Source organism: Saccoglossus kowalevskii, chromosome 19 (genome assembly GCF_978046115.1).
Source record: "Saccoglossus kowalevskii chromosome 19, keSacKowa6.1, whole genome shotgun sequence".
Lineage (NCBI taxonomy): Eukaryota > Metazoa > Hemichordata > Enteropneusta > Harrimaniidae > Saccoglossus > Saccoglossus kowalevskii.
The window spans coordinates 22,673,997-22,686,612 of record NC_140659.1 but is presented as its reverse complement, the minus strand read 5'-3'; the positions used below and the strand labels follow the sequence as shown (position 1 = coordinate 22,686,612).

Sequence of the window (12,616 nt, the reverse complement as noted above, 5' to 3'; positions counted from 1 at the left end):
AATTTACAAAAAATTAGGTTACTTGTTACTCTTATGCTTCTCGTAAAGTAATCTTTAATGAATTTATTTTAAAAGACATTTTTTGACATCAAATATGCCTACCGATCAACTTTTAACTTTCTCGCCAACAACCTCCAGTCATTGCCTTTCTTCATTGGTCGATCCAGACAGATGCATAATTTATTCCGCGTTGGCCGTGGAATCCTAAAAACTGTGCTAGGTGGATCAACAGTCATAGAACTGCAACCTGAAGTGGAATTTGTTGTGACAGTAGAGGATCGGCTGCGACCAAGTCCATACAACATTTCTGGTGGAAACTGTGCTTTAGTCTGCAATAAAATAAAACAAATCATATAAAATATTAACTTTTTCACCACCAGTTCCCGCTTTTTCTCACAAATTCACAAAATAGTTGCTTCAATAGTCTGCATTTTCTTTCAGAAGATTGAGACAAAAAAAAAGCCAAATTTTTCGAGTAAAACTGAAAATTGACCCAAATTTTGTTAATTGGCTCCAAAATTAGGGTTTATTTTTAGAAATATTGAAGAATATAAGAAAAAATGCAGAAAAAATTAAGCAAGAAATTAAATACCTCATCTAACTAGATGGATAATGATATAACCATATAATTTATAGCTTCAAACTAACCAATCAGTATTCAGTATTTTATATTAATTTATCGGACATATCTGCATACCTCATTAACATTCGTTAAAATTTGCAGACATTGTTTTTCTTTTCCGCCTGACACCTGATAGACTGTTATCCGACAGTGGATCTTCTGTATTTGTCGATCCAACCGCTCCAGAGTGAAGGCACAGTGCAAGGCGTTCATGTTGCCACTCCATATATGGTAGTACGGAATCTCCTACAAGCAATAATCACCATTAGTTATGTAAAGCCACTTTCATATTGGAGAATGAATAAAAAAACAAAAGATTTAATAATAATACCACTGAGGGCAGTTTAAAACAAAACAATTTGATGAAGCTGGCACTGAGGGCAGTCTCACCTGATAGTTGGCCGAGAGTTTGCTTCTCCATCCAGTCATAATATTGTCAATGGTCAGACAGAGGCTAGCACCACTATCGACAAATTCCAATTGTTTGGGTTTGTCCAATAAATGCCCTCCGAGCCTTTGTTCAACTTGTACCACACCCTAAAAAAAAGTTTAAAATTCAATATTGTTGAAAATAAGACAATTTTTCAGTTTTTTGAAAAACTGCTATGCGTCCATTATCAATGTGAGAATCAATTTTTCTGAAACGAAAATTAATTTGTTTTATTGTAAGTTTTTAAACTAGACAATTTGTTGATGAATGATGTACATAGCATAGACGGCAGATTACAAACTAAACTTTGTTTCAAGTAGGTTTCTGTTTGAGTTTGTACTAGTAAGGTTTCCTTCTCTGTACATATTCTCCGAAGAAGCCATACCATATTCATATTCCATCTTGGGTTTGTATAGCACCATATTTAGTAGTGCAAGTGCTAATTTTTTTTTTTTTAAAACAAAATAATATTTTAATGATTCAGAATACAGTGACCACACATGGACTTCATTACAATGGTCTTTATAGACAGGTTGGATTATTTGTTTATGGATCGACAACTCATACATTTGAGACACAATATTTGTAATATTGAAATGGTACAATTGCAACAAAAATACATTTATTTGCTTTGTTCAAAATCAAAAAAGTTGGAATTTAGGAAATTATAAATTTTATAAACAGAATGCTACTACCAGTAATTATTATGGTTAATTACAAAAATATTGATGAAAGGGTTGCTCATACATTATGCCCTGGGACTGTCTAAGTGGTGACTATAGACTGGTGGTAATTACATAAAAATAGTCACTAACGAATGTAAAGATAACAAAATTATTTCTATTTAATTCTAAAAATGACAAAAATTTGAGAATGAGAGCTGTCATCACAAAAGCAACAAATTTGATAGAGGTCCAACCAAGGTAGTGACATATAAGATATTAAAATATTTGTTGTTTTCAAATAAAATTTTTTTTACCAAAAATTACACCTATATTTACTAAAATTAGAAAAATCTGTTATATTTGTATGAATCCCATACAGCCGACAATTTTTAAGAAGAATTCAAAGTGGATGTCGACAATCGGTAATACAAAAATTGTTTGCAAAATATTGGGGATTACTTACCTCCAAGGCTTCCAGCGTGTCATCAACAACATAGACTCTAATATTATAGTCTGCTAACGATCTCAGCGGTTGAGCAAATGCAGCTAATTTCAATATTTTACACGCTTCATGACCTGGTCTTGATTCACCAACTAACGCAAACCTTGACAGTCGATCCACCATCAAGAAGCACTCTGATTCGTCCAACTGGCAGTATAATGGTGTGTTAATTGTTTCCTCCCCTATTGTGACGACCTTCTAAAAAGTAAAAAAAAAAAAAAATTCATTTTAGTTTCATTCCATTCAGGATCTAGATTCATTATTGTAAGTTTTTATGATACTTGATCTATCAGAAGCGCATTTCCAATAGAATCGCACATACCATATTTGTTCTATTAGAAGCACATCTTCAATTTAAGTGCATGCGCTTCTAATAGAAGAAATGTGGTAAATCAAATATGATAGCTTGATTGACAAAAATAGAATTGTCAAGGAAATAATCTTCATTTTGTATTTAGTGACAATTTAAAAAAGATTATATTTGGTACATTTTGACTAAAACAATACGATGTGATTTATTATAAAATAAAAAAACATTTTTTTCATTTATTTCAATGCAAAATAATATGTATCGGTAAATCTGAAGCACATTTCCTTTTCACATCCCTGTATCAAAGAAAACTTGCTATATTTGCTGCCACAATAATGTTTATATTTAATGATAAATTTTACTCATGAATAAATAACCCATACTGTGCATATGAACAGCATTTGGAAACCGGTAAAGGTTAAAAAATTACTGAATGACTGATTAAAATTATAAATTGCCATTTTCTGACAATGTCTAAAGACGAGAAAATGTCACATACCTCCCAGTTAGGGGGTTCATCTGGATGAGAGTCACATGTGTATATTGAAGACACCCAGTTACAACCCTCTACGTGTGCACAGTGTGGAAACTGAACCACCACAGGTTTCTTAAAATTCAGATGTGTTGGACCACACATTATAACAGGGCTTAAAATTGTCTCTTTGCCTGCTTTGACCTTCGGCCTGTCTTTTTCCTCTCTGCACACAGCAATGTAAATTTCTTCAGTCTGACCTTTGGCCAAAGCACCTTCCGCAATAAGTACACTAACGCCTGGTGAGAAAATAAGAATGTGTTTGTAACAATAATATTGATTGGTTTAAAAACCTAGTAGCATATTGGCCAATCAGAAATGTTGTTTCTCCCACATTCTTACCTGTATCAGGGACTGTAAGTCTGCCTCCTCGGTGTCCCATCATGCCCCAGGCAATGCATCGTGGGTCAATATGTGTAGGTAATGTGGTACTCGCAATTGAACACATAGAATTGCCAAGATTGTCTGAGTCATACATTGACATTGGCCGCGAACTGCTATCAGATAAACTTTTAAGAGTCCCAAAGCTCTTTTCTGAGTTGCAATCATCTGTTTCCACAGCCATTTTTATTGATTGGTCCGTTGAGGAGCCAATCAAGTCTGTCTCCCGGATAATATCAAGTTTTTCTTTCAAGGCCTCATCATCCAATGGAAGCACATTTAGTTCTTTATCCGGCGAATGAACAGGAGAGTAGCACGAAGACACAAATGACGATCGGGGTGAAATTTGCGATGGCGTGACAGAACATTCCGGGCAAGATAAAGGCTGAATGGTTTCGTACTTATTTTCACTCGGCGTTGTAGCACTCAGCGTCATTGAATCGGACATTTTGGATTTGTTATTAGGTATGTTGTAGATTGGAGGCACAGGCGGTGAAATCATCACCAACTTCGTTGTGTCCATATCGCCATTTCGCATCATCAGATTCTGATTGCGTAATTGACATGTCGACTGTGTGACATCAGGCTGAATAGATAACATCGCCATGTGAGCGTTGTCTAATAAGAAGTAAATATAGTACAAATAATGAAATTCAAAGCCACAGTTGAAATGAACTGTGCCAGTTGAAGATAATCATTAAAGCGGGAGGGTCGTCACCTGTGCATGTGCTGGAATTGAGTCCCAAGCGACGATAACAACACACGCTAAAAATGCAAAGGTTCATTGGTAGACGCTTGTTTGTAAACAATGACACGCTATGGCCATCTGACGCATGCGAAAGTGACGACTCCCCCGCTTTAAGCAAATCAAATCCTCTGGTAATATAACACATAAACACTACACTATGAACAAAGCTAACATCATCTTGACTTGATTTTGTAAAGATCCTAAGTAAAAATCAAATTCCTCAAAATCAAATTGAGTTAGTTTGTTTACCGCTAAGACGGTCGGTCTTCAAGGGAAAAAAATGTAATTGTATGTGACTATATACTTGAGGTACGGGACAAACATTTTGATCTCTATTTGATCTCAGTCTGATTAAAAAGTTTAAACAGAGAACTAAAACATAATCACCTGTGTGGGTTTTTTTTTTTTAAATAGAAATATAATTTCAGGTTAAATACTCACCCTGCCCAATTTTGTGCCCTTTTATCTGGTTTGGACAAGCTCCAGGAAGTGTCATATCTACAAAGAAAACATGAATAAATAAGTATTGGTTTAATTTACTGTGAAGTAATTTAATTTCACTTGATATTTATTTTTCGGTATTTTCACTCGAGGAATAAATCAGTGAATACAAAATCCACTGGTAATACCCGTTTTTCCTATATTTTACATTTGACTCATCAAAAATCAATGAAAATAAACTTCGTGAAAAACAGCAAATATGTTTTGTTTTTCCACAAAAATTAATTCTAACTGAAATAAAGCATTTTACAGTAATTGGATGGTTGTGGTGGAATGCACATTCCAATATCATGTAAACAAACCATGTATACTACACATACAGTCACATGGGACCCACGACAACTTTGGCTCAAAATAGCTGACTGTATGGTGAAATTAATTTTTTTTTAATAATAAGCTAATTAATTAATGATATAATAGAATTGATCACCCTGCTAAAGATCTATTAAACAGTGAAAAATACGTCAAAATTAAAAATAATGTAAAATTTGAGCATAAACTAATTTCTGAATATGAACAGTTCTTGCCACAAAACATGTTTCTTAATCTGAGTAATTATTCAAAGTGAAAGGTCAAAAAGCAAAGGTCAATGGTGATGAAGACATTTCAAAATGGCTGCCATTTTATTTGTCAACTTTCACCCTCATTGTACCTGAAGCATTGATGTCTATATACACACCAGCTTGACGAACTTTGCGATGAATCAGGTAGACGATGAAGACGCACACCAGCATAAACACCACACATGCCACTATGAGTCCAACGTATAAGGCTATACCATCACCTGACCCCTTTTTGACTATTATAGAAAGAGAAAAATAGATAAATTTTACTCTTAATTGACGACAAATAGATTCAAATAAAGTTGACATACATGCAGGTGCACCAATATTCAACAGATGGACTAGACCATTAATGAATTAAGGGGTGACAGGATGGACTATACCAATAAAGGGGTGACAGGATGGACTATACCATTAATCAATAAAGGGGTGACAGGATGGACTATACCATTAATCAATAAAGGGGTGACAGGATGGACTATACCATTAATCAATAAAGGGGTGACAGGATGGACTATACCATTAATCAATAAAGGGGTGACAGGATAAAATACTTTGTATTGTTTGCATTGATGAAATAAAAGGTTGGACAATTGAATGAAATCTTAACAACTTCTAAGTAACCAAAATAAATGTAACCACTAATTTTTATCAATTCAGCTCATGTCTGTGAAATTCAACAATTATTGTCTGTCGCCCTAGTATCTGGTTCTCGTACAAAATTACAAATACAGTTCCAAGGACAATATTCGCTGCCTACTCAGGGAACGTTTCCCCTTTTCCTAATTACCGCTTTCGATGACAAACTGTCGTTTATACTTCATTTATAAAACTTAACGCAATAACGAACTGTTGCAAACTATTCAACGGTGAAAATATTGACATGACGCGAATATCAGTAGTTAAAAGCCAAAGCTCGTCGATAACAGGGAGACATTTCAAGCTCCATTGTGCCTGTCAGAATAGATCAGTTTGTAGGAAATGATAGGAAATGAAAAGTCACATGACCTACCTTTGGGCTCCGTCAGATCGCTTTCTTGATGTTCAGCTCCTTCAATTCCAACTACTGTGAATGAAATTGAATACAAAATTACTTTTAAAAACCATTTTATGATGTAATATTGTTCATATTCAGTCAAAAGTGATAGTACAGCTGTCGTTTTTACAAATGTATCTGGGGATGTTTGATCCCAATTTACGTTCTAATTTTTGAGTGTCCATGTCATTTTTTACCTTTCACAAAATAATATCATTTTTCCTCAAAAATTTTAATCAACACCTGTAGACTATAGAAAAATCAAAAATTTTAGGAACATAAAATAATTTTTGAGGGAAAAATTATGGGACTCACAAGGTTCATTCACATGTTTTTTTTTCTTCAAAAAAACTGGATTTATGGATAATAAAAAAGATAATCTTGTTCAGAATTTTTTTTTTAATTTCAAAAAAAAACCCATGAATCTATGAATCGATAAAATTATGATAACATTTCTTTTACTAAATATGCAGTAAGCCAATACAATGCAATCAAAATGATCATTAATGGTGTCATCTGCAATTGACATTTTGGTTCAAATCATGTACAAAAACAGATTATAATCATAGTTCAAACTGATAACAATCTCTGGTAATTTTGGGATTTCAAAAATAAATACTGAAATTATGCCGAGTTGATCAAGGATGCATTTGACAATTTGAACTTGTGATCCATTACTTGGTCAGATAAATTTTAAATTACATTTTTTGAAAAATATAACTACAAAAACAACCTCTCATTAATTGTTCGAAAAAATTCTCCTTAAAAACATTGTAAACAAGTCTGGAGAAAAATGCAAAAAAATTATTATCATTATCTTCATCATCAAAACGACTTGAGAACATCTTTGATAGGGTCAAGAAGGAAGTTGACCTCAAGACGTAGCTATCAGGAGGAATCCACTAAAGCACCTCGAGATGAGCGTTATTACAATGTAGAAGAAGAAAAAAATTCAATCATATATTCTGAAACGAGGCATAAGGACGTAGCTGACGCATGAGATTACTGAAACTATTCAAGGGTAATTACCGTAAATTGCGTCACTCCCACAAACAATCCAAGTTGTCACGAATAATCATGGTAAAAAAGGAAGTCTAATTGTGACGTGGGAAGGAACAGTATGATTGAAAAGTTTCTCAAGATTCTAATTCTTTTCACTGATACGATATCTGAAAGGACTTTCGGCGGCCATGATGGATATGCAAATGAGTACCATTCAACTAAAATTCAGATTAGTCTAATTAGCAGAATTGTTTTCCAGCCAAATTTCCATGCAACATTTTCTGAATTTTAATAAATTTTGCAATAATTTCTTCTTTAATTTTGGAACTAACTGACATGATTTCCCATTCTATGTGGATCAATATTGTTAAGAGATGTTTTTGGTGTTCCAGCGTTGTGTAGCGTAGCGGATTTCATACATTGTTTGGTCAACTACAAATTTAACCCAGTGGTACAGAATTACTATGTCATTTTAAGGAATCTTTTTCAATAATACAAAAACTCACATCAAATTCTAACCGAAACCACAAGATATGTTTAAAAAGGTTGTTTTATATCTACATGTAAAAACTCACTTATCATAAATATCAGAAATAATGTCACAATCTAAGATAGATTTAATACTTAAAGAACAATAATAATGAGACTTTATTTATTCTTAATAAAATCTGAGGCATCTATTTTCAACCAGAGAGAAGAACAACATGGCATACTTGAGCTGAGGAAACATTGCATTCATTTTTGACAATTATCGATTAACTTGTACACGAGAAATTATTTGAGATGTCATAGTGTTCCAATTGAAAGCAGTGCATTCAGATATTCGTATGTTAAATTAGTAAAAAAAAGATTTTCTTTCATAGTGGCCACATTCTGTCAAACATAACAGAAAAAAAAAAGTTCCCTGTAAATAATTTTTTTTTTTTGAACATTCTCAAGGACAATGAATTTGGGCTTAAAAATAATTTGAACATACTTTTTCACTTTAAGCAGCGCATGTACTTCCTGGTGACAATAATTTTTTATATTTTGTTTACAATAGAAGTTAGCTCAATTGTGTTCGATAATTTGATGCAATTTGCACTACAGTAGGAACTGTCAAAATCTGATGTTTTTTTCCAAAACTGATCATAGCTTTTACCCTCCTTTACCCCCTCATCCTCCCAAGGTGGCATTATTATTCAAGCTAGTTACTCAACTAATAAAAGAATTTTTTTTATAAATATATATATATATATTTATAAAAAAAAAATTATATTAAACTTAAATGCTTGTTGAAATGTTCTATTAGAAGATCATCTGTCATATAAATATAAACCAAATTTTATTTTACTATACACTGAATTGTTTAAATATTCTGACCATAGACATGCTTCTGTCTATTCATGTAAGCGCATGCGTTAAAGCTCTGCTTTAAATGTGACGAATGAAAATGGTATTAAATACGTACATTTGCACAAACCATCAGTACAATTTCGCGATTCCATGTCTAATCCTTTGCACAATTTGCCACTGTTTTGCGGCCGTGGATTACTGCATGTACGACTACGTATATGGTTGCACTCCGGACTACAATTTGACCACTCATTCCAAGATGTCCAGCTTCCATCAACTGTAAATAAAACAGATTTTATGTATTTATTTAAAAAAAAAAAAAAAAAAAAATGATAGAGGGCAGTAGAAAATAGCACGATCAACTATGCACACATCTGCCTCAGTTCAAGTAACCCCACTTTAGCGATGTGTCTGGCAACACTGTTATCTGTTTTGGAGGTAATTAATATCACGGCAAAACATCAATAATTTCCCATTATCGTGTAAATCAAACGTCTGTATCAGTTCACACTACCAAGTTGTTTTTTAACAATGAAGATGGGAAGATCACGTACTCAGTGCCGCTAAAACACCGCAAAGATTTTCATTGTGCAATCTTTCTTGTTATTGGTTTTTACACACAGTATTGTCGACATTGCCAAATGGTTTCAGGTTTTTATGTGCATTTAATTTGAATAAATACAGTATTCAAGTTTCGATTAGAATACTATAACCGACTAACCATATTTACTTTTAAAATGTGTTTATACAAATTTACTTGTATTATGTTCTTGTATTCGAATAACATTGTGCTGAAAACAACATCTTTAATCACTCCATCGCATATTTCATCAAGTACCGAAGTGTGTCGTAAATATGACAAGATCACAATAACGTCAAATAGCCTGCAAGTAACGACTTTTGCTTGGAAGAAGATAGAACCGATCATGCTGTAGGCAAATATGTCTCCCACGAGCGTAAAAAATGATTGCTTTCTCTGACAAGCGAGCAACTTCAAGCTACGTACATATAAGTGTAGATGATGGGATGCTGAGAAAACCAATTTCTTTTGAGTACGACTCGCAACTTTGTGTCAGAATGTAGGACTTCTGGCGACATTAAATTGCGATAATTACGAGTCACGATTTGTCACCGACTGTTAACACAGTAGGATTCACACATCGAGACGATCACAAATAATGTCCATCTTTAAACTGACAACTGTTTTATTGCTTTTTTTTTCTGGATTCAGGACTGCAATTTCACCGTTTTATGCAATCTGATTAAAATCTGATGTAGTGTACGGGCTTTAATTATTTTGGCTATAAACTTGTTTTAATTTTATTTTTTTTACTTTTGTTATTAATGCCCTTTTATTTTATTATTTTACTTTGATTTTGATTTTTTTAATTCCGCCCTACCTACATCTGATCCGACGCCTATGTAAGTCCCGTTCAAATCTCGCGTAAGTAACAGCCAATCACAGTCCCCCTTTTATACAGGCTGTCGGTTGCTTACTTTTCAGTGTATACGGGCAATTCTTCTGTACATTTATATTTTGCCCACTTGAATAAACCATTAATAGAAAATTGCTAGTATATTTTTATTTGCAAAAGAAATTCCACAGCATTTTACAATTTTTGTCATTTCATTGAATATTTTTTTCACTTCCAACAAATGTGTACACTTCCAGATACATCTTCGCCAGCCAAGGTTCGTTCATTCAGTCATCGCTTCAATTTTACATCACTGAGCATAATTATCTAGAATGGAAGCAAAAAAAAAGTAAATCGTAATGATTAGAACACTGTAAACAGCTATAGTAAACAATGCAAACTGATTTTAAATTGTATAGCGGTCACCGGCCCACGGCATCGACGCAGAAAATTGGAGCAAAACAATATTTCCTGATCAATTGCGATGTGTTCCAAATAAAAAATATATTATTCCAGTCCAAATCAGCTCATTTACTTTAATAAAGTGTTATTGTATAATGTACAAAATGTTGATACAATTTGATGAATATTTACGGCTTCAATATCGTAGACGATTTTGGCCCGATCGTCAACAAAACATCACCCGTCTCCAGGGCAGGCGACTGGAAAAAGACACTGGTGTTCGGTCGAACCGGTGGAAACAAAATCGTCACTCCCAGAATAACTATGCAAAATAACGATCTAAAATCGAACCATTCGAGCCACAATATTAACATAAAAATGACTTTCGTTGCATTTGACAATGATAAACTTACCGAAAAGCCGTGTTTTTCTCGGTCGGTATAATCCGCCATTTTATTTGAGTGTGTTTGCCATCAGACTCTGCCCGGTGACGCCATCATGTGCGCTATAGAAGGAGGTCTGTGATTCGTTGACTAAAATCGTCGATAGTGGGTCTCGTTGAAATCTCGTTACATAGGCATCGGTTCAGATGTAGGTAGGGCGGAATTAAAAAAAATCACAAAATCAAAATCAAAGTAAAATAATAAAATAAAAGGGCATTAATAACAAAAGTAATAAAAAATAAAATTAAAATAAGTTTATAGCCAAAATAATTAAAGCCCGTACACTACATCAGATTTTAATCAGATTGCGTTTTATGATATCCGGGAAGAAAAACTGGCAAATTATCCTGGGCAATTTAATGAAATAATAGAGCGTTATCAATGTGAAATTACATGAATTTGGGTTATAACATTCAGTTATTGTCTGTGTAAAACTGACAGCATAAAACAGATTATTTGCTCATTTATTTGGAAGGGAGAAAATGGTATGAAAAAGCTTGAACGCTTTGGGCAGCATCTAATTTAGATATGGCACAAACTATTCCAATAGCAAGGGGGCTCAGTCTGTTATAGTGAAGCCTGCACATGGTGAAGTACCATTAACAGAAATATTCCACCACTGTTACCCTTTGTGAATTGATTTATTTTCTGTTCACTGCAGATCTTGTGTATTGCGTAAAAGTGTCCACCGAACGTCAGTCACAAAAATCAATGATTTGAGTTTGAACTTCATTTTTTATAGCTCAATATCGAACTGCCGATCTATCAAATGTGTATAGCACATTATTAAACATAAAAATACAAAAAAAAACAAAACGATGTTTTGTTTGTCCTGTTTCTACATGTGGGATATAGAATTGAACAGAATATCGTCTATTGGGCATCCAAGTTCACAGTTATAATATTTTCATGTTACTTACACTATGTGCAACTTTCATCAATTTCACACAATGGGTTTTCAAATTTCAAGGAAACGAAAACGTTAATATACCAGGAAGGGAAATAACAGCTGTTTTATCGGCACACCTTTATAGCGACATTTATGTAGGTGAAGTGAACTATGATGATCCGTTTTAAAGTTGGTTGCCGGAAAGTCATGAAAGAACAAAACAGTGGATATTAATTTCAACTACCGTCGTAAAAAGATCTCACTTAAAAAATACAATTTGGCCTTAATAGCCATGATTAGAAGACTAAGCAGATGTTTTCAGTACTCATTTCACCAACAAATAATGGCTGTCTCATGGCCTTGGGCTAACTGGATCATTACCCCTCCCTTTTATATTTTAAACTGTGCATTAACACAAGGGTTAAATTATCCATATGTGTCTGACATTTTTTTTAAGGAATATAGACAAACTCAAAAAAAAAAAAATTAAAACAAATCTAGCTCAACACTCATTTGTCTTTCAACCCAATTTGACGATTTATTATTACGTTGGTATTCATTGAACGGCTCACATATAAACATGTTATCTGTCAGCTAATTCAATTTAATTTCATTTTTCCATACTAATGCCAAGAATAACTTCAGAATAATAACCCAGACTTCTCATTTAGATTTCAATTTCAGTTTCAGGCTGCATGTAATGCTCATCGATCAAACTGACAAAGACAGAATATTGAATATATTAAAAGCATCGCAAATTGCTATTCTTCGGCTTACACAATGCACGTTTTTTTGTATTAAAATAGCAAAATTCAAAATTCAATAAACTCCTGATCATCG

At 33.5% G+C, this 12,616-nt stretch overlaps 1 protein-coding gene and 1 long non-coding RNA gene across 2 annotated transcripts in view; both read right to left on the bottom strand.

Moving 5' to 3' along the window:
• Positions 1-12,616, bottom strand: part of LOC100313667 (netrin receptor unc5-like protein) — a gene marked incomplete at its 3' end in the record, with an annotated part of 73,584 nt that overhangs the window by 1,284 nt on the left and 59,684 nt on the right. Inside the window, 10 exon segments of the mRNA NM_001168126.1 lie at positions 103-329; positions 698-868; positions 1,013-1,159; positions 2,181-2,417; positions 3,029-3,300; positions 3,404-4,060; positions 4,632-4,688; positions 5,344-5,490; positions 6,267-6,320; positions 8,743-8,904. Coding sequence (NP_001161598.1) covers positions 103-329; positions 698-868; positions 1,013-1,159; positions 2,181-2,417; positions 3,029-3,300; positions 3,404-4,060; positions 4,632-4,688; positions 5,344-5,490; positions 6,267-6,320; positions 8,743-8,904 — 2,131 coding nt within the window.
• On the bottom strand, positions 10,196-11,624 carry LOC146730901 (uncharacterized). Its single transcript, XR_014927496.1, has 2 exons — positions 10,858-11,624; positions 10,196-10,369 (listed from the first exon to the last, which is right to left on the bottom strand). It is a non-coding gene; the product is annotated as an uncharacterized LOC146730901 (long non-coding RNA).